Source organism: Typopeltis vanoorti, chromosome 16 (assembly GCF_054136105.1).
Source record: "Typopeltis vanoorti isolate ZY-2024b chromosome 16, IOZ_Tvanoo_1.0, whole genome shotgun sequence".
NCBI lineage: Eukaryota > Metazoa > Arthropoda > Arachnida > Uropygi > Thelyphonidae > Typopeltis > Typopeltis vanoorti.
The window spans coordinates 113,837,104-113,864,285 of record NC_143564.1 but is presented as its reverse complement, the minus strand read 5'-3'; the positions used below and the strand labels follow the sequence as shown (position 1 = coordinate 113,864,285).

Here is a 27,182-nt window from a genome sequence, read left to right as displayed (position 1 = left end):
TTCGAAGCACATAAAAGTTTATGGGCACTCTTCTTCGTTTTCGAATAGGCTGCCAAATTTAAATGAGGCCATACCAGTCTTGAAGATGATCCACGTGAAGGACATCCAAAAAGTGTATCAACACCAGAAATCATTGATCAAGTGCATGAAATGGTATTGGATGACCAGTGTGTCAAAGTTCATGAAATTGCAGACTATAGGCATATTTTGCATGAAGAATTGCAAATGAAAAAGCTTTGCGCAAGATGGGTGCTGTGCAGATCAAAAATGTACTTGCATGAAAATCTGAACGGTACTTGGAATGTTTTAACAAGAATAAAGCTGATTTCGTGCATTGATTTATTACTATGGATGAGACTTGGATTTACCATTACCAGAATCCAAACAGCAGTCAAAACAGTGGACAGAAGGACAGAAGGGGGGGGGGGGGCAGACCCCCAGTATATATATATATGTTAAAAATACCAATACCCACCCATACAGGCAGATACATTCACCAACAATCCAACCATCCCCCCCCCTCACAACAATATGGAGTTGTTACACCATACAACAGGGCTAAACTAATCTGTTCAAATGACAATGCCCTAACCAATGAACTAAATTACATCCTCAACTCTTTCTCAGCAATGGCTACCCCCCCCCCCCCCAAAAAACATCCAAAAAATATTCAAACCAGTAAACCACACACCCCCCCCTCTCACAACAAGGATTAATCTAAATCCATCACCATTCCCTACAACAATATGGAGTTGTTAAGACACCATAGAACAGGGCTAAACTAATCTGTTCAAATGACAATACCTTAACCAATGAACTAAATCACATCCTCAACTCTTTCTCAGCCAATGGCTACCCCCCCCCCAAAAAAAAAAAAAAAAAACATCCAAAAAATATTGAAACCAGTAAACCACCCCCTCCCCCTCACAACAAGGATTGATCTAAATCCATCACCATTCCCTACATCCGAGGTACCTCGGAAAAAATTACCAAAATCCTAAAAAAACATGACATGATCTCTTGTTACAGACCATATAGAAAATTGGCATCCCTTATCCGCTCCACTAAAGACCAACCATTCCCCCTAGACCTACCTGGTGTATACCAGGTCCTTTGCTGCTGTAAGGTGTCCTACTTTGGCCAAACAGGCAGGACAGCGAATATCGGAATTTCAGAACACAAGGACTACATTCAATTTCACCAGTACAGCCACTCTGGTCTTGCAGACTATGCTCTGGATACATGCTACAGAATACGGTGGAAGAAAGCCACAATAATGTACCGTAGCAAATTCAAATTTGAAAGACTATTCATGGAATCAGCCTCATCTCTAAGAAACATGCCAAACCTCAACAAATTTGGTTGCAGGATACTGTCCCAAATTTGGGAGGCTTACTTCAAGAGACCTTCATCCCAACGGCCAAGAATACCTATATAGCCCACTGGGGGCACCATCAGGACTTTTAGGGAAACCATAGCTTCCTCGCTTCATTTCTCATTTACTGTGTTTATAGCCTGCGTGCAAGTGTCTTTATTGCAAGTTCCTTTAAAGATGGCAACGTGTTGTTGCTGAAATATTGGAAATACAGGTATCCCTTGCTTATTGTGGTTTTGCTTAACGCTGCAAAATTAATTTGCGGCAATCCCTTCATATGTGCGGCAAGAGTTTTGATTAATGCGCCTTTAAATTTACCAAAAACATGCAAGCCTTGTGGCTTGAGCATGATGACGTCATTCCTCCCACGCAGCCGTGCTCCCAGAGCCTGGCGATGATTACCGCCAAATTTTCAATGTAGATGAAACTGGCCTCTACTGGAAAAAAATGCCATCTAGAACTTGTATATCAAAAAAAGAAGCAACGCAGCCTGGCTATGAAGTATGAGGTTAAGTGATCAAACGATCGCTTAATTGTTATGCTTGGAAGGAATGCTAATGGAGTTTTTAAATTGAAGCCTGCTTGTGTATCGAACTCAGAACCCAAGGATGTTAAAAGGATGTAACAAGAACTCTTTACTTGTAATTTGGCAGATGAATCAGAAGGCTTGGGTTATCCAAAGTCTATTCGAAGATTGGTTTAAGTCTTATTTTTGCCTGGAAGTTGAAGCTTATAGCAAGAAAAATAACTTGGCTTTCAAAGCTCTTTTGGTTTTCAATAAAGCACCTGGTCATCCAAATTCTCTTAATGATCTGTGTGAGAATGTGAAAATTTTATTTTTCCCACTGAATACGACATCATTGCTACAACTTATGGACATGGGCGTCATTGCTTTCAAAGCCTATTTTCTTAAAAAGACATTCTCAAAGTGTAGAAACAACAATGGGAGAAAATGCGATTATGCTCCAAGAATGTTGGAAAAAATTTAACATTAAACAAACAATTGAAAACATTCATGATTCGTGGGAGCAAGTGTCTTTTAGCTGTATGAAAGCTGTTTGGAAAAATCTTTTGCCAGAATGCTCTAACAACTTAGGTGGTTTTTGAAATCCTGTGAATAACATGATCGAAGAAATCGTTGCAATTGGTGACGACCTTGGTTTTGATGGTGTTGATGCAGAAGATGTTAAAGAATTATTGGATTCAAATTCAAAAGATTTCAGTGACAACGATCTTCTTGAAATTGAATAACAACACACATATGAAGACAACGAACAAATGAAATGTGAAGATGAGGTTCCAAAGGAGATAACAATCGAAGAACTGGATGGAATATTTCGTAGTTTAGAATCGCTTAAGCAACAAGTAATGGATGTGGATCCAGATGTTAATCGAAGAATGCTTGTTTGCCGAGGTCTGGAGAGTCATTTTGCTTGTCATAGTAGAATTTATGCTGATAACAAAAAAACTAAAACTGTTCAAACAACTCTTGATAACTTCTTTTGATAAAAAAAAATTGCAGTAACTAATGTAGGTACACGCATTTATTAAACATTTACTTTGCATTTATTTTTTATCTCTCCTAAAAGAGTACCATATAAAACGAACTTTTAGTACAGTAATCGATCATGGACGAATTGTTCTTCTTACCATTTATCAAATCGATTATTAGATTTGATTAACGCGGTTTTGATATACGCGGTAGCATCTCGGTTTTGATATACGCGGTAGCATCTCGGTTTTGATATACGCGGTAACATCACGATTTTGATATACGCAGTAACATCGAGGGATTAATTAACCGCATTAATCGAGGGATGCCTGTATATTAAAGTTTAATTTAATGTATATTCTATTATACGTTGTAATTTCCTGAAATTATTTAATAAGCATGCGTAACCAACGTTTAAGCATTTCTACGAGAATTACTATCCCACCCATGGTACAATATGTACTATATCATCATCATCAAATTCCTGATATATACCCTCAAGGGGTGTACAGGACATGATAGTACTACATGAAAAATTTACATCATTACTAACTTCCTATCTACAATTTTCCTCCAAATCAGTCTGTTACCTGTCAAGATCTTATATTTCTATCTTCTGAGGCACTTTTTACTGTATAAATCCACCTATATCTTGGTCTTCCTTTGGGTCTTTTTCCTGCCAACCTCTTGTTTTGTTAATCTTTCCTCTCCCATTCTGTTTTAGTGACCATACCACCTGAGATTAGCCTTGCTAACACATTCCTGGATGCTGACAATGTCAAGTTCTTTCTTAATATACTCATTTTTAATATGATATTGCCATTGATGTCATCTGTTCATGCCCCTAATCTTTCTCAAGACTCTCATATCTGCAGTCTCTAGTCTTTGGTCAAGTGTTTTAGTTCTAACCCAGCTCTCAGATCCATATGTCTCTATCTCTCAATCCATCAACTACTTTGATGTATTGAGAGATAGAGATATTTGAGTACTGTCTTGTATACAGCTAATTTATTGTTTGGCTAATTTCTGTCTTATTCCATATAAATTTATTCAGTTGACTACCTACCATACCTAGCTTTGTTGATTCTGTTGACTATTTCCATACTTAATTTACCATCTTCACTAAAAATCATGCCTAAGTAGAGGTGCTTAAGGGTCAATGCTATATAACTGAAAGGAGACCTACACATAGCCTTTAAAAGGAATGCAGAGAACTGATCAGGGCTTCTTACCTAATGTCCACTCCTCTCCTTCTCATTGTGCGCCCTGTTAGGTATCTACCTGGATACTGAACGAATGAGGATGGACTGGCAATTTGGGATTTAGCCGACCAAATTGTATTTTTATTGACTTAAACCAAAATAAAAAATGATGGTACAACATGACAGAATGCACTATAGATTTTTAATAACCTTTCATCGGTGGTAACCTCACACATTAAAAAAATAAATAAATTTTAAGAGCTTGATCATTAAATCAGATTGCTATTACTATGTTTTGGATGGTGTTAATAACTCTGAGTTTTTTTTTGTGTTGGGTAGTGATAAGAAATTACAGGTGAGTGTGTGTCTTGATCACCATTCCATACATTGACAATAAGTGACTTTCAAGCTGATTCAAATTCATTGCCTTCTCAGATCTCTTAAGGATAGCACCCCTCCCCTGTTTTTACAAATACCTGGTAGTTATAAGGTATCATGCTCATGGGGTTTGGTCTACATATGGAGACAAGTTGTGATTTTGAGGTGAAAAAGAAGGAACATGTTTCGAACACAAAAGAAAGAGCTGGTCTGGCCCATACTAGTCGTCATACAGTAGATTGGGATAATTTCCACTATGCCCTTATTTCGAAAAAAATTTTAATCTAGACTTTTCAAAGAATCCATGACAGTTTTCCATTCACACTGGTCATTTAACAGAATGAAAGAGTTGTATTGAATGACATAAGAAAATCTTTTATTAGACCTTTTAAAGACATTTATTTCCATTGTAATTCCACTTTTTTTTATAAGCCCTGAAGAAGCCACCAGTTAGGTGTGAACGAAACTCATTATTATTACGTAACCTCCAGGGAGTTCAAAGACTCGTTGAGGGAGGGCACCTACTCCATAACTCTGTGTCTCCACCAAACCGCAACTACCTTCATCTACACCAATGCCATCTACTTCTGACCACCACCACTAGTTGGTACAGTTTTTTTTTTATTTTATTTTTTTAATATTTGCAATCACCAATAAAAATCCTTTGTTATCCTGATTTATTAATCAGATTTGAAGTTTTGGTCCTTTTCACATATAGGACAAATTTCTACCCAATATCACAGCCCTCTTTGATCATATGACTGGTTACTTTGTTTGACAAAATAATTTTTACCTACAAAAAGAAAGTGCAGCCATGGGGTTTCCAATCCCCTCCCCTCCCAAATTACTAACTTTTGTATGAAAGTTTTAGAGCAACTTTTGTAGATTCCTTTTCTTTAAAACTCAAAGTCTGGTTCAGACATATTGATGTGAAATTTTCATTTGGCTTCACTGCTGTCAATTTTTAAACCTCTTCCTTGTGGCCACCTTGGCTACAGGTTCGAATCCTGCCATGGGCGTGGATGTTTGTGATTATCTGTGAAAATACTAGTAGTGGTGATGGGCAGTAGATGCCGTTGGCATAGTTGTGATTCATTGTAGTTGATGGATTGAGTGATAGAGACAGAGAGTTGTAGAGTAGGTGCCTTCCTCGCTGAGTCTTTGGACTCCCTGTAGGTGTCACGTAATAATAATAATAATATTCTTATTCACCCATTCTTGAATTCTCTTTATGACCAATTTTTCCAGTATTTTTAACCACCACTCCTGAGATACTGGTCACTGTATAATTTGCTGCTGCTGTTTTATAACCTCTCTTATGCAAAGGAATTATTTTGCCCTCATTTTACTCTCTTGGAATTCTACCAGAGCTGAGACTTAAGTCTCAGCTCTGTTAGAATAAAGAGCTTAAAGTGAACCAGCAGTGCCTCAGAGGCATTGCCAGTTCCCTTGCACATTCCCATAAAATGAGAGCTGATATCTCATCTAATCCCACAGCTGTATTTACATTGAGATTCTGCAATAGCCTAAGAACCTCCAATTTATCCACCTCTGTTTCCACATCAGTCTCTGTCATATATATTACAGCAGTCACTCAGTAACTCAACTGTTTTATTCGTTTCTGTCACCTCAGCACCATCAGCACTCATTAAGGTTATTCTTTCTCTTACCTGCCATGTAATGAAAGAACACTCTGTGATTAACTTTGGCTGCTTGGCTAGTTTCTTGTAATCGGATTTTGCCTTTATTACCATGCTATCCACCTTTCTCCTTATATGCTCTCCACATCATTTTCTTTTTCTACAGCTAATATTAGCTTAATGATATTACTCATCCATCCAACTCCTACCTGATTAATCCTCCTGACCTTAAGTATACAATTTAACATTGCTTCCTCTAGATGCTCCTTAACTATCCCCAATGCACTACTAACATCCTTCCCATGCAGGGTTTTATGCCATAGTACAGCTTCAAGCTTCCTCCTAAGCTTGTCATAATCACCTGCCTTGTAGTTCCACATATATCCCTTCTTGACAGAATATTCCTCAAGTTTTACAATCTCTCAAGTCAAAACCACATGGTCACTTTTCCCCAATTGGAGGCACTGTGGCTGTGAATAGCTCTTCTGATCATATGGCCAGGTCCAATACTCTCACACCCTGAGTCCCCCCTCTGTTATATGCTGCCTCAACTGATTATCTCTCAGTAAATCTATAAATTTCATTTCTTTCTTGCCACATGAACTTTATTCCTTCCAGTCTATTTCTCCATAGTTGACATCCCGCCATAATAATCACTTGACCTGCACTTATTGTACTAATTTGCTGATGTATGTCTTCCATATCATCCCTGGAACCCCCTGGTCTGTAGCAGCAACCAGCTGTGTATTTTGTCTTATTGGCCTTGATCTCATACCAGACTGCTTTAAATGAACAGCCACTCTCCCACCTATCTTCTATTCTTTTTTGGCTGCAATTCATTTGCTGTCATCAGCAGTACCCCTCTTTATATCCTATCTCCTCTGTCCTCCCTGAAAATACTAAACCTTTCACACTCTATCCCTGTAACTACATCATCTGTTGCTAGCAAAGTCTCACTAATTCAATAACTTTTGGTGAGATTGCACTAACCAATCAAAAAACTCTTTTCTCTTGTTCTTGATACTTCTGACATTAGTATATAGAAACGGTAGCATCCCTTTAAGCCCCAACCACTTTTACTATCTGAATTGACTACCATAATTCAATATTTTTGCTTGAGAGACTAAATTCAGCATTTGTTGGTCATTCTCATGCTCACTTGCCTTGTATGTCTTCACACAAATTCACCTACATTCACCCTAATAGCTTTTAAGATTTCCTTAATTTTCCAGCGTTATACAAATCCTTCTTTCTGTAAGACTCAGACCACAAGTCTACAAATCCTACATTTATACCTTGCATATTGATTAACTTGCTATTAGTGCCCTCCTCCACAGTTTGCCTCTGTCATAGCTTGGCAGGAGACTTACAATCTTCACCTTATCACTCTTCATTTTTGTTTCATGCAACTCTTTTGCATCCTCCCTCATAAAATACTGATCTCTCAGATCATTAGTGCCAACCAAGACAATTAGTTCTTTCACCTTACCTTTCTGCATGTCATGGCTAACTGGATGACATGACTAATAACATTCATTTTTGTGCCAGGGGAAATATGATTTTGTTATACTTTCATTAAGTACTCCTCTAATCATGGTCTTTATTCATAATTTTCTTCTTCTCTTGTTTTTCTTGTTTTTTTACACGATCTCGATTATTATCTTGGACCACCTTCTTCTTTCTCTTGTCATTTCTGCAGTTTTTCAATTTTGCACTTTGCCTTGTGAAGAACAACATGCAAGCATGCTATTTCCTTATTTAGGCTCATTTCATTCACCTGTATTTCTATGCCACATATTCAACACTAACATTCTTCATTCTATCATTGATACTGTCTACTTTACTAATGCATCGTTCTTACTGCCATACTGGCACCCTCTCAAAACTTAATACACACTTGCTTGTGAGTTTTGTTCTCCTTTCATAAATACATCTCACAGACACTGCATTGTACAAAATCACATACATTCAGTTCACTCAACAATGATGTCTTTGCTGCCATTTCTCTACTGTGCATTGGTGCCATATTATCAATATCTAATATCAACAAAAAATACAAGGTTTCTTAAAAACTAAATAACTCAGTCAATCACACACTTTTATTAAACAAAAACTACAATGAATTAATCTAATATTATTAACTAAATTATGAAAAAATTACATCTTTCAGCAACACGTATAATGATGTAACACATGCAATGTGTCACCTCATTGCAAGCATATGTTTTACAAATTGTTCATGGAATTCATTGCTGTAATCTTCTCTCCCTTCTTTCAGAGCATATAATCCAATTGCTAAGTAGTCTTTGTTTATTTTTAATCTAATTTAGATTATTCTTTCATTCCAATATTTATAGTAATTTACCTGTTTTTAAAGATTTATGAAGCCAAATCATACTGCCTTCCTGTGCTCTTTGATCTCTATCAGCTTCACTGGATGTTTTATCAAAGTTCTCAGTTTCCATGCTTCATTTTCTTTGTTTCAGTAATTATTGCAATTTTAAATCCTCCTATGTTTAATATTGTATCTAATTCTACTTCTTTATAAGCCTTGTACATTCTCAGTTACAATGTTCATTATATTGTGTAATTTCCATTTTCTTTTTGTCATGTCCTTTCCAGGATCTTTTTCCAAAGAGTCCATTCAAATGTTCTTTACTGGCTTGAAAGTGATATAAAATTCCCCATGTCAGGTTACTAGCCTGGTGATGGGGTAGTTCATTGGTAGGGCTGATACATGAAGGCCTCCAGACTTGCCCTTCCTCCAGAATTAAATAACCAGGAGAAATTGAGTATATGGTTGGCATTTCTTTCCTGGGCAAAATGGTGTTGTAGTAACTGTAAGCCAGAGGTTACGTAATTCCATCACAGAAGTAGCGAGGATCTCTGTCAAGATCAATATAGGAACCTACAGTTTACGATCTATATCTGTCTACACTCCACAGACTGGATGCCCACAACAGACGAATGAATTCTGAAATAACCTTGAAAGACATCTTCAAACTTCAGATATTCATTGGAGGAAATATAAACGGACATGTTGACTGCACAAGAGATCACTTCGAACATGTGCATGGTGAACAAGGATACGGCATGCAAAATGAAGAAAGTACTAGCATTCTAGAATGTGCTGAAGCCCATGATTTTGCAGTTGCAAATACCTTTTTTTCAAAAAGAGAACTTCACACCTAATTACATATAGCAGTGGAGGCCAAGCCACACAAATTGGTTATTGGTTGGTTCATCGGTGTGATCTAAAATGGATAACTGACATAAAAGTCATCTCATCAGATGCTATAACCACCCAACACTGGTTATTAGTACTAGCTACACAGATCTGTCTACACCAGCATTGCATAAGACCAACCATAAAGACAAATTATATAAAATGATGGAAATTAACAGAACTTGAAACCCACGTGAAGACTTCACTAGAAGGAACATTGACTACAGACGTAAACCAAACAACAAATGACATCCGGAGCACATTAGCTGAGCATGTTAAAACCAGTGCTGCTGCAGCTGCACTAGGAATCACAAACTTGGTCAACATTTCATTGACAAGCATGCATGGTGGTGGAACTGTGAAGTTCAACAAACTGGGCAATTGAAGAAGAAGAACGCCTATAAGACCTGGCTAAAGACAAGATACTCTGATGATTGTAAAAGTTACCAAAACCTAAAATCTGTAACAAAGGTTGCCCCTGCCAAAGCCAAGCATTACCAACAGATATATGATCAACTGGACATATCAGAAGGTGAGAAGCTAATATATCGCTTTCCCCAGGCATGTGAACATTCTACACAAGACCTAGGACACATTATGAACATCAAAGATGAAAATGGAAAGATGTTGCACATACGAAATGATATGTTACATCGTTGTCAAAACTACTTTGATAAGATCAGTAATGAAGAGTTCCCACACCCACCATTGCAAACAGCCACAGCAGTCCTTGGACCTGTGCCCCTTTGATGAAGTACATACTCCAGTACATCAAATGAAAAACCACAAGGCCACCGCCTCAGTTGATAGATATACCAGCTGAAATGTGGACGCCACTTGGTCCACAAGTAGCACAATGCTGTTTAACAAGATCATAAATGAAAATGAAATACCATCAATCTCAATCTGGCTAACCAGTATAACAATTCCTACCTGGCAAGAGGGACATTGATGACTGCTCAAACTACAGACCAGTTCAGCTACTTTTCCATACAATGAAGATTTTCGAATGGATACTTGACATGTGTACCTTAGAGCCATTGTCAAAATTTCACCAAATCAGTGTGGATTCATTAAAAATTGTAGAACAATAGATGCAATCCATGCCATTCGGCTTTTAATGGAGAAACATCCATAAAAGAAGACAAACGTGCACATGGCTATCTTAGATCTAGAAAAGGCATTTGACTGTATATCATATAATCTCATCTGGAACATGTTATGCACCCAAAGCCTATGTGCAATGCATAAAATGCTATATCAAAACATCACCAGCACAGTACACCGTGCAGCAGGAAACTCTGACATCCTCCCAATAAAGGTATGAGTTCACCTTTGAACAGCAGAGGGTGAAAGGGCAGATTGAAATCTGCCCTTTCACCCTCTGCTGTTCATCCTCTGTGTGGACACTGTAACCAAGGATATTCAGAAGCCACATTCCTGGACACTATTATATCATTATTATTACGTAACACCTCCACGGAGTCCAAAGACTCATAGAGGGAGGGCACCTACTCTACAACTCCCCGTCTCCACCAATCCACCAACTGCAACTACCTTCATCTATACCGACCACCACTAGTATTTTTACAGACAATCACAAACATCCATGTCCACAGCGAGATTTGAATCTGTAGCCTTTTGGTTGGAGAGCTGGATGCTAACCACTCGGCCAACCAGGCTGGCATTATATGCTGACGACATAATACTTAGCACAACATCACAAAATGAGATCCAACATCTCGTGCAGAAATGGAAAACCCACTTATGAGTCTGGAATGAGACTTAACACCAAGAAGACAGAATATGTATTTGCAATGAGGTGATCAAACCGATTGATATGCTTACAATAGATGGCATGGAGCTGAATAAATGCACCCAGTTCAAATACCTAGGGTCCAACATTAGCTCAAATGGCAATACAACAACAGATGCTGAAGCCCAAGCCACTGCTGCTTGGATGAAATGGCAACATGTCACTGGAGTTCTTTGTGATAAGAAGATCCCACTATACCTAAAATCAAAGATCTATAGAACAGTAATTAGACCAGTAGCCATGTACAGAGCAGATTGCTGGCCAACAACAAAGAAACGCAAGTAAATCTTCCATACCATGGAAACGAGAATGTGGAGATGATTAATTGGCATCACTAGACTTGACCAAAAATAACAAATACCGACATATGTAAGATCCTCGTCATCGCACCAATAACAGAGAAGATGCATGAGACGCACCTATGATGGTACGCCCACATGCTTTGCAGGAATGAAAACTGTGTGGCAGAATCGCCCATGAGGCTTAATGTTGGCAGCCAATGCCCAAGAGGCTGACCAAAGACATGTTGGCTTGGTTGCCTAACTAAAGACATGTGCACAGTAAATGTCAACAGTAGAATTGTCCAAGACTGTGCAAGATGGAGGTAGTAGTGCACGTGAGCAGACCCTGTCTTAAAGTGGGACAAACGCTAGGAAGAAGAAGGAGGAGTTTGACATTTCCTTCAACTTAAGATGCTTTGCTTATACTGGCAGTACTCATTCAGCAGAGCACTTTTGTGACAACAGGTCATACAGGCGTAGGTTGACAACTGATTGAGAGAGGCTGTGTTTTGCACATCTTCAACCTATATGACCCTTGTTAAGATGACAAGTTAAATATGGACAACAAAGCTATGGTAGAAAATCAACTGAATAAATTTATATGGAATAATAAAGAAATTAGTCAAAACACTAAATTAGCTTATAAAGACAGTGTTGAAATCAATTGTAATTTATGGATTTGTAAGCTGGGTTAGAAATAAAACACTTGATCAAAGACAACAGATATGAGAGTTCTGAGAAAGATTAATTAACTGAATATATGGCATCAATAGCAGAATCATATTAAAAATGGGACTATTACCAAGGAACTTGACACTGTTTGCCAAGAATGTGTAAGAAAAGCTAGTATCAGGTAATATGTTCACATATTACCTGATACTAGCTAAACACAAAAAAAAGGACCAAGATCTCAGTGGATTGATAATTCACCATTCAAAGATAGGTTATAATTAAAGGTTCAGATACCAGAAAGTAGCTTACACAACCAGTTTATGTAACATATTTCACAGTTTGTCTTTTTGAATTTCCATTTTTGTAACAGAAAACCATTAAATAACTTGTCAGTACCTCATGCCAAAATGACATCAAAGCTACTACCTGATTTTTACCTCAATCCTGTGTTGATGTAATACTATCATTAATAGTATTGCCTATCCTCCTCCTCCTCCCTGAATATTCTCCTTACTATACTGTACTATACCCCCATTTCTATTTTCCACCTGTATACCATTCTCAGTAAATTGTGACATATGTTAGTAATTTTAGACAAACACTCAGTGCTACAAACTTATTTCTCCTTTCATTAGCATATAGACATAATAAGCCAGAGGCAGTTCCATAAACTATACTCTTCATCATTGTTGTCTGCCTCACCAGACTAGCCTGCTCTTTCCATCATTGAAACTGCATACTGATCCCACTCAAATTGCTATGTTGGTATGCTACACCACACTTCACATTAATTTTTAATGTGAAGTGTGGTGTAGCATACCAACTACTCTTGTTGCTCATCTTCTCTTTGACATCTTTTTTTTTTTTTTTTTTTTTGCTGTTCCCTGTCATGATAATGTTCATCTTTGTGTCCACCTTCTTGCTCTCCACACTATATCCTTCATTATCCTTACAGTCTCTTTACTTTCTTTAGTCTCTCTATGTTCCTTAATCCTTACCTGTGTGCATTTTCTCTCTCTCTCTCTCTCACACACACACACACACACACACACACACACACACACACACACACACACACACACACACACACACACACACACACACACACACACACACACAACAATAACTCCATACATCCAGCATCATATCAATTCAGATGTAGTTTCTCTCCAACCACTTCTTATTCCCTTTAGATTCACTCCATATATTTAGAGATCATGCATCTTTCATTATATGTAGTGAATCTAAAGGGATTCATGGAGTCATCATAGAGTTTATTATCTCTGTTCTCTTTCAGGTTGCTACTGTTATACCTAACCAACACATTAATCTTACCTTCATCTTTTCAGCAGGTAGTTTTCTCAGTTTCCTTTCAACATCCTCTTTCTCACCTTCAAAGTTATGTGTACATCATAACCACCACCAGAATGTGATTCTGGTAGTAAGACTTATACGTTGGTTAGACATAACTGGTAATTAGTTTACGGAATTAACAACGCATATAAAGTATATTAATTAAGGGTAACTTTAATGAATAACTTCTATATTTCGGCAATGTCACATTGCCGAACTAATTACCAGTTACACCAGAATGTGATTTTTGCAGTTTGTCAGTCATGACATCCTTATCAATGAAATCTCCATACCGTTATCCTCTGTTCTCATGAACCATTCACTTCTTCAATCAGCCAGTTTCGTCTTTCATATACTTATTGTCAGTCTTCATGCTCTCCAACTCATTTACTTCCTTCCAAACACCACCATTTGTTGTTGCCATTCTCAGCTGCCTTTTCTCAGTTCCCCTTCAGTCACTTTGATTCATTTCACTTCTTGCATACTCTAATACTGTCATTTTCTTCATTCCTGATAACATTGCAAAGCTCAAGAGATAGATTCCGGTATTGAGACCGCATGTTTATTAAATACGAACAGGATATGTGAAAACCTGACAAGTTTCATAAGTTGTATGACTGACTAACAATTAACAACAATTAAATTCATAGTCCACTGGATGTTTCTAACTGTAACATTGAAAAAATTGAAACATTTGTTAGAACATTGTTATTTGTTGTCATGTTCTGCTTCACGTGTGTTATGCCCGAGATCTGAGGAAGTTAGATTTTTTATGAATGCCGACCACACTTAGTGTAATATCAAACCTTAGTTTTAAGTTTTTGTTGCACTGTGTAGGAATTCTAAGTATTTTTGCAGTTTCCTTGAATTTCCTTGTGAAGCAATTTTTATCAATATATGACATGATCGTTTTTCCCAAAGTGGAAAAAATGGCCAGTGGAAGTTGTGTGAAAAGTTGGGCTGATTTGTGTTCTCTTCTTTTTTCTACGTCTTTTTTATGTTCTGCCATATGGATTTCTCCTGACCCTTCCCTTCTGGTCTACGTAACAAATGCCACAGGAACAATAGATTTGATAGACCCCTGGTTTTTTTTTATGGGATGGTGCGAAGGTTTCGGTGGATATAGGAATCTTGATATTTTTTCTAAAGGGAGAAAAGCTACTTTTAAGTTGTACTTGCAGAGCAATGTCGCTAATCTGCCTGACATTTTTAATATATGGTAGTGAGATTGCGTTCTTGAAATCTTGTTTTTCTACGTTGGTTGTGGTAGTGGTGTTCAGGATTTTCTTGATTGTTTTTGGCTCAAATCTATTAAGTGTGAGGCTCTATGTTAAGTAGTTTAATTCCTTTTTCCTGTGCTGGATATCTTATATGCTTTGTCTCTCAAGGTTTTTATTATACCTATTTTTTGTGAGGGGGTGATGGTGGTGTGAGGCTGCATTAAGAAATCTTCCTGTAGTTGTCAATTTTCTGTAAATGGAGAAGGTTAAACTTTTTTCTTCTTCATTTTTTTCTATGAGGATATCCAGGAAAGGTAATTTTTTATGTTCTTCTATTTCCAAAGTGAATTTTATATTTTGGTGTCTGTTAAGATATTCTTTAAAAACAATTAATTCGTCTGTCGTTCCTGGCCAAATGACAAAAATGTCATCCACATACCGTAGCCATTTCTTAAATTTCTTTTGATAGTTGTTTAGAGCGTTAGTTTCAAAGTTTTCCATGAAGAGGTTGGCTAAAGCTGGGGGGGGAGGGGGGGCATTGCTAGTCCTTCCTTTTGTTCCCAAAATTTGTCCTGGAATGTGAAAAATGTATTATTCATGCAGTGTTTGTATAGTTCTACAACGTCTGGTTTGAAAAGATTTTCAATCAGAGTCACTGTATCATTTCTCGGTACATTAGTGAAGAGGCTGACTATATCCAAGCTTGCTAAAACTTCTGAACGTTCTATATTAACATCGTTGATCTTCTCGATGAAATGTAAACTGTTCTTTATGAATGAATCTATTTTTCCTATATGTGGCACTAACATATTTGTCAGATATTTTGCCAGATTTGATGTCGGGGAATCTCTTCCATCCACAGTTGACCTTAACGGGGTATCTATTTTATGTATTTTTGGCACTTCATAAATTCTTGGGACTAATTGGTATTTAGATGATAGAGCTCTTTTTAATTCTTCAGGCCAGTTAGGTATCTTTTTGATTAAGTCATTAGTTTTATTATGTGCTAACCATGTGGGATCTCTAGTAATTGGAAAATAGTTGGTGGAATCCTCTAAGAGGGTATTCATCTTTCTTGCGTAATCTTTGGAGTTCATGATGACTGTCAAGTTCCCTTTATCTGCTTTAATTATTACAATGTTGTTGTTGTTGTCAAGTCTTAATTTTTTAAGTGCTGCAGTTTCTGGTTTTGATAAGTTCTTACGTGGTATTTTGCATTTTACTAATAATGCAGAACTTTGTATGTGGATGAGGTCTGCTATATTGCTATGCAAATTGCAGATTCCTTTTTCAATTTGTGCGATGATATCTACTTTCAGAATGTGCTGCGCCTTTAAAGCAAAATTGAAGCCTTTCATTAGAAGATTGTTTTGCTTTCGACAGGTCTCGTGCAGATAGGTTAATCACTACTTTAGAGTGATCTAGATGCTTTTGTTGTTTTTCTTTTTTCTTGCTGAAGTAAATTGAATTTCCTTATTAAATTATATTTTTTCTGTTCGGCAACCAATGTAGCTTTATTGTATGTAATGTTATCGATATACCAAAGGTCTGACGGTAGCGAAGTGGCTAATTCGCTGTGTATAGCAAACATCTGATGGCTTATTGTCGCAAGTTCAGATCTAGTGATTGCAATTTGTTCTCTCAAAAGAGCTAGTTATATTCTATAGTAGATTCTTATTGTTTTAGTGGAGGAGAATACATGTTTAATTCTAATGAACTTTGGAATAATCTCATTATCTCTGCATCGGATCAAAAAAATTAGACGGTTGATATAGTTCTGATGTTTAATACATAATTTCTCTAGTTGTGTACCTTTAGACCATAGGCAATCAAAAAAGAAAAAAGTTTAACCTTTTTCTGTTTACAGAAAATCGACAACTACAGGAAGATTTCTAATGCAGCCTCACGCCACCACCACCACCACCACTACCCCTCACAAAAAAATAGGTATAATAAAAACCTTGAGAGACAGAGCATATAAGATATCCATCACAGAAAAAAAGTGAAATGAGGAATTACACTACTTAACACAGAACCTCACACTTAATCTGCTGAGGTTGCGGTCGAAAAAATTGCAGCGTAGCTTGCGTGTATTTGAGAGATACATTCATTACTAGTATGTGCAAAAATGCGATAAAACTTAAAAAAAAAACTGCAAATATATGTACATGATGGTTTATTTATTTTCACTTACAATCTAGAAATAATCTAGCAATTATTGAACAAAGAAACAAAGAAAAAACAACCAAACCAATACTATACTGACATCAGAGTTCGCAGTTTCTCTCAGATACAATATACTATCAAATATCACTTTCACGTTCGACTCTATCGTTCTCATCATCGGACTCGAGTAACAAAATCGCTGAATCTCTTCAACATCTGATGGATTATCCAATCGATATATTTTTCCAGCCATTTTCAATGGTAAATAAAAACAACAACAACAACAACAACAACTAAACCAATACTATACTGACATTGGAGGTCGCTGTATCTCTTAGATAAAATTTACTATGAAATATCACAGACCTTTACATAACATGTGTTAAACCAAAACTGACCTCATAAACAGTGTGGAATATCACTCATAATATATGCATGTGCAGCTAATCATGATCCCCAAGCTATGCACTGGTTATTATTATTATTTTTATTATTTGACACCTCCAGAGAGTCCAAAGACTCATCGAGGGAGAGTGTGCCAAAGCATCTAATGATTGATCTCTTCCAACTCCTAACCGTGCTCAAACTTGCTTAACTTTTTGCTTGAGCCATTAGTAGCAGAGGCTCTACCAATTGACCAACCTTTGCTGACTGATATTATTATTATTAGTCAGCAAAGCAGGACGCCACTAGGGAGTCCAAAGACTCATTGAGGGAGGACACCTGCTCTACAACTCTGCCTCTGCCACTCAATCCACCAACTGACCACAACTACACCAATGCCATCTACTGCCGACCACCACCTAATATTTCCAAAGACAATCACAAACATCCATGCCCACAGTAGGATTCGAATCCGCAGCCTTTTGGCTGGAGAGCAGATATGCTAATCACTCAGCCAGCCAGGCTGGCATTAAGGAGAAAGGTAACCAGTTAACTCATGAACAATACAAGGATCAGGCAAGAAAGGTGACCACTCTAGTAAGGAAGTCCAAATTAGATTATGAGAATAAATTAGCCAAACAGGCAAAAGGAAATCCCAGTGTTTTTTTTCGCTGTGTAGCAAGTAGGAGGAAGAATGACTTTGGAAGGATAACTTTTATGAGTACAAGTGGTAGAGAGAGAGAGATAATGGAGGCAGATGAAATTGTTGGGCTACTGAGTGATCATTATGCAAGAGTATATCATTCAAGTGAAGATATTGTCATGCCATGGGCTGATGTGAGAACAGAGGTTGAAGACCTGTGGAGGTACTTAGTATAATGCAGAATCTGAATGCAAATACAGCTGTGGGACCAGATGGGATATCTGATGGGATAGCTTGCATTTTACGAGAATGTGCAGGAGAACTGGTGATATCCTTGACTGGGCTAATTAATTTAAGTCTCAATTATGGCAAAGTCTCAAGAGCATGGAAGGAGGGCAAAATAATTCCTTTGCATAAAGGAGGATCTAAGTCTGTGGTAGCAAATTATAGACCAATTAGTATCTCAGGAGTGGTGGTAAAAGTACTGTAAAAGTTGATCAAAAAGAGAATTGAAGAATGGGTGGATAAAAATATGACAATCTATTAGAGAAAGTATGGCTTTGTGAAGGGTTGGTCATGTCTTAGTAATCTACTAAGTTTTTCTAATAGAGTGACAGCTGAGTTGGATAAAGGAAATGGCTATATGATGATACTGCTGGATTTTGCAAAAGCCATTTGACAGGAAACCATATGGAACTCTGTTACGCAAACTGCAACAAATGGGGATGGATAGAAAACTGGCAATATGGATAGAAGGGGTGCTTGATAGACAGATACCAAAAAGTAATATATATGGAGGAGCAGAATCCAAGAGACGACAGGTGATGTGTGCCTCAAGTTTCATTGCTGTTTAATTTGTACATAAACGATATAGGAAATAACCTGAAAGGAAATATTCAGTTGTTTGCTGATGATGTGAAATTAGGTAAAGTAATAGTTAATTAAGTGATCTAGAGAGCCGGTAAGATGATTTAAATAGCTGGCTGTATGGGAAAGCATAATTGATATCATTTTAATGTGGAAAAGTGTAAAGTTATGCATTTTGGGATACAAAGATTATAAGTTGGGTATCAGATCAAGGAAACTGTACTCCAGGAAATCGACGAAGCCAGGGATCAGGAGAATAGTAGTAGTAAACAGAGAGCTAAAGTTTAGAGGACATATGTGTAAGAATATTTATATTAAACAATTTGTTTGTATCTGTCACATCAGCTGCGACCTCTGCAGGGTTAATGGATTTGAGCCAAAAACAATCAAGAAAATCCCGAACACAGCTCCCACCACCAATGTAGAAAAACAAGATTTCAACAATGCAAACTTGCTACTATGCATTAAAAATGTCACAGACAGATTAGCGACATTGCTTCGCAAGTACAACTTAAAAGTAGCTTTTCTTCCTTTAGAAAAAATATCAAGATTCCTACATCCAGCGAAACCTTCACACCATCCCATAAAAAAAACCAGGGGTCTATCAAATCTATTGTTCCTGTGGCATTTGTTATGTAGGCCAGATGGGAAGGTCAGGAGAAATCTGTGTGGCAGTGTTATAAAGAGGGATTATTTATTAATTATTTTTTTCAATTCTCATTTGTTATGAGATTTTCTCTATAATGATTATTTCTATATCAGAGTGTTTTTATATATGCACAAGGATTCACTTCCGATTGGTGCAATGACTTTTAACTGTTTCTTTCAGAATCCGAAAAAATCACTGACTCAAGACCAAATACAAAATATACACATTTAATAAAACAAAAACAATATATACACTTCAAATAAAATTACACAACTAACTACAAAATTAACTGGATCCAAGACCTTTTATAATAAACTTACACTTTAGAGATCACCCATTCTCTGACTCATTCTATTACTCGTTTGTTTAACATATACTTAATCACGTCTGCTAGATTAAACACCTTGTTTACACAATAACAGAATGTTCATAGTCAGTTTTTTTGTTAAGGCCTTTTTCCGAAGATATAAGATTCTCTTCTTTTTCCCTAAGATCCTTTCTCATCACGTTTATGTAGTACACGTTATTCTTCCTGACTCTGAAGTATAGATATTCTGAATTCACTGAAGTATAAGTACTCTTACCTCATGCAGTTCAATTTTGTTAATTTTTGTACCAGCAAAAGGTTTCTTCTACTGCTTTATCTAAGTTGCTAAATTCTGTCTCCTTTTCCAGTTTATTTATTTATTTATTTATTCTTATGGCAAAAGGAATACAGAACAGCTACAGGTCAATGTTCAGTCTGGAAAGCCAATCCAAGGCCTCATCTGTCACCTCGTGGATGTCCTGTAGGCCACCACCGTGAAATTGTGAACTCGGGCAGTCATTCACAATATGAGTAATTGTCTGAGCCACGGGAGAACAATCACAATAAGGGTGGTCTAACAGCCTCCATTTATGTAGTAGGTAGCTACATCTGTCCTGGTTAGTTCTGATCCTGTTGATTGATGACCAAATCTTCCTAGGAAGAGCAAAACCAGTCTGCAGAGCACAGGGATCTTCTACCAGGAAGCCATTTGTTGGGAGATTATTGGACCAATATCCTCTCCATATGTCAGGTGTTATGACAGGGCAGCTGAAGAGAATTCGTCAATGGACCAGAAAGGCTTTCTAGAATTTAGGCAAAGACTAGGTGGATTTATGAGAGTCTGGAGCAGGGACAAGAGTCGGTTGCAAATTGCTTTCTTAAATTCTCTAATCAAGGCTTGTCTCCTCCATATGTTTGGTAGAGCAATGTTAGATAGGACAGACAGCCAGGAGAGAGGGATGCTTCTCACTATCCCACTAATTGTGTGGATGGTAGAGTTTAGCTGGGTGTCTATAATGTTAGTGTGTGCACTTCTTTCCCAGACAGGAGCACAATATTCTGATGCAGAGAATGCGAGGGCTAATGCAGACGACCTTAGGACCTGCACCACAACCCCAGGTTGTTCCAGCAAGCCTTGAAATGATGTTATTTTGTTGGACAGGTTGGTGATGTGCCTTTTATAGGTTAGACTTCTGTCCAGGCTCACTCCAAGGTATTTTGGGTAAGGCTCGTATTCTACCATTTCTCCACAGAGAGAAAGGATTCGATGAGGAATCGATTCGCCTCTGCATCGTTCAGGTGAAATACCGTAGACAAGTTTTTGTTGGATTTGGCTTCAAATACCACTGCTTGATTCCAGGATATTCAGGTCTGTGTTCAAGGTTGATTCCAGGTGGTCAAAGGAGGTAGATTGATGTAGGATCGCTAAGTCATCAGCGTACATATACTTGCTTGAGCTGGTATGTGGTAAGTTGTACATGTAGATGTTAAAGAGTAAAGGGGATAACACAGAGCCCTGTGGGAGACCGCTGAAGAATCTGGGCCTGCTCTTTTTTCTGCCAATATGGACCTGGATCTTTCTGTTGCATTCAAAAAGCTTGAAGGGTTTTTTGCACCTTATAATATTTCCTAGCTTTAGGAGGGGGCCCTTGATCCAGACTGTATCATAAGCTGGGTTATAATAAATTTAGTTTAATCCTTTATCCAAGTGTGAGCAAACAAAGTTTGCACCTGAAAGTATCTTCAAGACTGGGGTAAGGTGGTACAACACCAGGGCACTCCTTGCAAAGGTGGAGCAAGCTACCAACACTCCTATCTCAGTATCTTCCATAATGCAAAACACATCTCCTTGTGGATATGTCTAATGTTATGCATTAAGGGAAGGGCCACAACCCAGGCTAGTTTCGACCTTTATTGAGGTCTCTTCAGTGGGAGCCATTCCCAAGTGGAGATACCAGGCAGAAGCATTAGCAGGTCATCTCTACCTATAGGAGTTGCAAATGGTGTGCCACCCTTTTTTAATAAATTACTCTGGATTTAGAGAAAGACGTTGAAAGTTTATTTTTCACTTGGTTAGAGTATAATAAATTTAGTTTAATCCTTTATCCAAGTGTGAGCAAACAAAGTTTGTGCCTGAAAGTATCTTCAGGACTGGGGTAAGGTGGTGTTGCACCACCTTAAAACTTTGTTTGCTCACACTTGGATAAAGGATTAAACTCAATTTATTATACTCTAGCCAAGTGAAAAATAAACTTTCAACATCTTTCTCTAAATCCAGAGTAATTTATTAAAAAAGGGTGGCACACCATTTGGCAACTCCTATAGGTAGAGATGACCTGCTAATGCTTCTGCCTGGTATCTCCACTTGGGCCTGGCTCCAACTGAAGATGCCTCAATAAAGGTCGAAACTAGCCTGGGTTGTGGCCCTTCCCTTAATGCATAACATTAGACATATCTGCAAGGAGATGTGTTTTTGCATTATGGGAGATACTGAGATAGGAGTGTTGGTAGCTTGCTCCACCTTTGCAAGGAGTTCCCTGGTGTTGTACCACCTTACCCCAGTCCTGAAGATACTTTCAGGTGCAAACTTTGTTTGCTCACACTTGGATAAAGGATTAAACTAAATTTATTATACTCTAACCAAGTGAAAAAAAACTTTCAATAAGCTTTCAATATTTAAGTTTCTTCTGGAATCCTGCTTAAATCTGTGTTGTCAGAGCCAGGACCTGGTCACAGCAACTTTTTCCCAGCCTGAAGCCAGCTTGTTCATTCAGGAGTGCTCTTTTAATGAGTAGTGAAATTATTTTACAGAGAATTATTTCAAAGAGCTTAAAGGTGGAGCAAAGCAAGGAGATAGGTCATAGATTTTTGACATCATTTGGATCTTTCCCTGCTTTGGGCATAGCAATTATTTTGGCTTCCTGCCACAGATTTAGTTGTTTTCCGGTCATTATAATTTTTGAGAAAAGGGCGGCCAGCCATGTTTGGCCTTGTTGACCGAGTTGTTTTAGAAACTCAGGGAGGATACTATCCACTCCTGCAGCCTTGCCATTCTTGGTGAGTTTTAAGGCTACTTGTACCTCTACCAGAAATACTGGATGTACAAATTCAGGAAGCTCGGGGCATGGCTTCAGGATTTGTCTGATGGAAGATTGCACAGTAATTTTCCTGATAGAGCTGGGACGTATCTTAAGAGGTTTTCATTAAATGATTGGCCATGTGACCAGAAGTTTTCCCTGTTGTTTTGCATGTTGTTGGTTCTGCTCCACCTAATTTTCTCAGAAGTGACCAGCTTTTCCAGGTAGATGTGGTGAAATTGAGTTCATGGCTGGTTGATATCCATCTTTCCTTTCTGTTTTTATCCAGTGTTGCTATGAGCTCCTTAGCAACAGCTGGGTCTTCAGTCTCTTCATATTTGGGTAAACGTTCTTCATTTTCTCTACTCCAGCATGGGATGTATTGTTTTCTGTAGCCTCTAGTGATAGAGGCTTTGGCTGCAATTTTGATCAGTTTAATAAATCTTGGATAGCAGTTAGAGGTGGGTGAAATTCCTTTTCCAGTAGAAATAACATATAGATCTGCCGTCCTTAAGAAAGATGAAATTTTCCAATCAGCGTTTCTTCAAGCATCCCTATAGAAAACGTCAATTGCAATATTTTCTTTTATTTATCAGTACTTATTTACAGGCTTAACTCCTCAACTTTAAAGGCTCACTGTTCTACGATTCCTTTTTCTGAATCTTCTATTAATATTCCTCCCACTGTCACATACAACTAAATAAACTTTGTTAGAACAAAATTTCTCCGTCTGCATTCTTAAACTTCCATTAGCTCTCACTTGTTTTTCCTTCTACTTCGATACCAAACGCTCTCTTTTTGTTTTTCTTACCTCGATACTGAACACTCTCTCTGTCAGCTGTCAATCACCCATCAAACTCCTCGGCAAGCATGCACAATCCATGAAAGTGGCAAGCAAGAAGTTAGGTATAATGGCTGACGTGTCGTCTCCATAAGCGTTATGAGAATGTCTTTACAAAGCACAGCACTTATCAATTTTAAACCACAATAAAATTTCTGAAAGTAATACAACTATCCAAATCCAGTAAATACATAAATTTTTTAAATGCTTTACGTTTCATTTTGGAAAAATAACATCAATAAGGCACATCACCAGTGCTGACAATACGTGTTATGAAACAAAAACTAAAAATATACTAACAAACAGTTTGTAAAAATATCATCATCATCATCATCAAATTCCTGCCATGTACTCTCAAGGGGTGTACAGGATATGCTAGTAATACATGAAAAAAATTACATCATTATTAATTTCCTATCTACAATTTTCCTCCAAATCAGTCTGATACTTGTCAAAACTCCAACATTATCAGATCTTATATTTCTATCGTCTAAGGCACTTTGTACCTTATCAATCCACCTATATCTTAGTCTTCCTCTGGGTCATTTTGCTGCAAACCTGGAAGAGAACACTTGTTTTGCTAATCTTTCCTCACCCATTCTGTTTAAGTGACCATACCACCTGAGATTAGCTCTTCTAACACATTCCTGGATGCTGACAATGTCAAGTTCTTTTTAAATATCCTCATTTTTAATATGATATTGCCATTGATGCCATCTGTTCACGCCTCTAATCTTTCTCAGGACTCTCATATTTGTGGTCTATAGTCTCTGGTCAAGTGTTTTACTTCTGACCCAGCTCTCAGATCCATAAGTTAAAACTGGTTTGAACACTGTCTTTTATACAGCTAATTTAGTGATCTGACTAATTTCTCTCTTATTCCATATGAATTTATTCAATTGACTTCCCACCATACCAGTTTTACTGATTATGTTGTCTATTTCTATATTTAATTTACCATCTTCTGTAAAAATCATACCTAAATAGCTGAAATGTTTTACTTGTTCCACAGGTTCTCCATTCACAACACAGTTGACATTTTCAATGATTCTGCCTATTTTCATTGTCTTTGTCTTTTTATTGCTGACCTTCGTACCATATCTATTACAACAGTTATTCAATTTAGTCAGAGAATCTTGCAGACTTGTAGCAGATTTATTTAGAAGTATAACATCATCTGCATAAAGCAAAGAGCCTGGCATTAACATCTCCAATTTTGATATCATGTTTAATACCACTTTCCTTCATAATGTGATCCATATAGATAATGAATAACAGAAGGGATAATGTACATCCTTGTCTCACACCAGATTTAACATTAAACCATCTTCCTGTACTTCCTTCAATTCTAACTGCTGACTTACAACTCAAATAAAGACTAAGTATTGCTTGATATAATGCCCCATTGACGCCATATAACTGCAGCGTATTGAATAGCTTCTCTCTTGGCACCTTGTCATATGCCTTTTCCAAATCGACAAAACTTAAATACAGATCTTTGTTATATTCCCATGCTTTCTCAACTATTTGTCGTAAAGTGAATATCTGATCCTGACAGCCTCTATTTGGCCTGAATCCAGCTTGTTCTCCACCAAGCTTTTCTTCCACAATTCTTCTCAACCGTTTCTCAAGTATACTTGTATAGATCTTGTAGTACTTGTACTACTGAATATTGTAGTACTCTGGGACAAAATCCAATTAAAAAATTGATCTTTGAACTGCACCTTTTTGTACTACTTGCTGGCGAGACTAATGAAGCAGAGCAACTATGGTTTTGTGTTTTGCTGTGGTATAGATATCTGTGTGTGTCTATCACTTAAAACTGTACTGTGTATATCTACCACCTCAAACCGTTGCCTGGTGTGAGGCCTTCCTCTTCTCCTTGGCCCATACATGTGCTAATTTATATATGTACAACAATTTGTGGTCCAGATTCATATAAAAGTAATTGTGTTGGGCTGCAAACTGCATGCATGATCGAAGTTGTCCTTTGGATGTTATTACACAGCTCCCATGCTCATTTTTCAAACTGTATGAGGACTTCCCCTACCCTAACATGTGTAAAATATTGCTCTGTAGAGTATTGTAATTAACAAACAAAAGTTAACAAATTGCAAAAATTGTTAACCTTTAGCAATGAAGGTAACAGTAGCAAAGTTGGAACAGGTTCGTATGAAATATTCATCAGTCAGTAGAGTTTTGACAGTATGTTGGTTCTGTTATCATATAGTAGAAAGGACAAGTATTATTTTCAGGATAATTTGTAAGGCATAGTTTTTCATTTATTTCTCAAAGTGCTGAGAAGCTTGCTCTGCATCTATAACAGATCAATGAATTTTGTTAAAATATCTGTGTGTGTTTGTAATTTACTATAAGAATGAAATTAGAAATATTTTGTTTACCACTAGACAGTTATTAATTAAATAAAAGATGTCATAGGCAGCTTCAAATTTGTGGACACACATCTACTTCACTTTTCTCTTATGGAGGGAGGGGGGGTAGAAAGAGAGAGAGAGAGGGAGAGACTTTTTATAAGTTTTAAGTTTATAAGAAAGATCTAAAAATGAAGACTTTCTTTTCTAGACAAAGCTGTACCTGCAAACATGGTCTGTGGACTTCATGACATTCTGTAGTGTCAACAGATAAAGTGAAATAACTTAATTTTTCTGAATTTCTGAATAATATTTATAATCAGATATTAAACAAATGCTTTCGTTGTAGAATGAACTTCATGAGAAATGGTTTTAATAAATTTCCTGATCATAGTTTGTTTCATGTAGATGTGTTTTTGGTCAGTTTTGTTATTGTTCTACAAATGTCTATGATAAATATTAATGAATTTTATTTAATTATTAAGCCATTATGTTATCTTTCTCACCAGAGCAAGTGTTTTCATTCATATAGGTGGCATATTTAGTGTTAGTCCTAAATCAAAACGAATAATTTAATAACTGGTCCCTAACTTAGTCTGATTCTTACACTTTGCCCTGTCTGCCATGGGAGGTCCTACTAATAACTAACTACTTTACCGCCAACAGAGTTCTATGGGTCATTGGGATGCACAAGCTCTCCACTATGACAAGGTGGAGATGCCATTGGAAAGTAGCATCTATAATTTTCAAAATAATTTTTTGTACCAAATTTAATTTCACAAATTTTTTAGGACTTTTCAATCTGTGTTTTCCTGGCTCCTTTTTAGATGTCTCTTCCACTCTCTCAAACCATTATTTTGTGTAAATAAGTAAACAAAATTTTTGTTTTGTTTACTTATTTAGAGATTGTTAGAACAAATATTCTAACAATCTCTAGTAGACTCCTTGCCAGCCAGCAGGCTCTGTGCAACTCCACCCTGGGGAACTCAAAGGTTTTATTTCTTATCATAGTACTGACTCTCTTTCAATAAAACTACCCAAAATTCTCAAGGAGTATAAAATTAAAACAGTGTTTACTCCTTTCATCAAAATGCAATCACTGCTTTGATTTGTTAAAAGTAGAGTCCTCTGATATATCCAGAGATTTGTCACTTGTGGTGTGACTACAAGAACCAATACTACATGGACAGAGTAATTATTTGAATGATTTTCCTGATATGT

At 37.2% G+C, this 27,182-nt stretch overlaps 1 protein-coding gene across 4 annotated transcripts in view; it reads left to right on the top strand.

The window, feature by feature from the left end:
* Positions 1–26,354, top strand: part of LOC150098270 (uncharacterized) — a 120,403-nt gene extending 94,049 nt beyond the window's left edge. For all 4 annotated transcript variants that reach the window (XM_090406242.1, XM_090406239.1, XM_090406241.1 and 1 more), the window contains one exon: positions 26,173–26,354. In XM_090406242.1, the coding sequence (XP_090262368.1) occupies positions 26,173–26,222 (50 nt within the window). In that variant the 3' untranslated portion in view covers positions 26,223–26,354. The remainder of the gene's footprint in view (positions 1–26,172) is intronic.
* Positions 26,355–27,182: the final 828 nt, after the last annotated feature.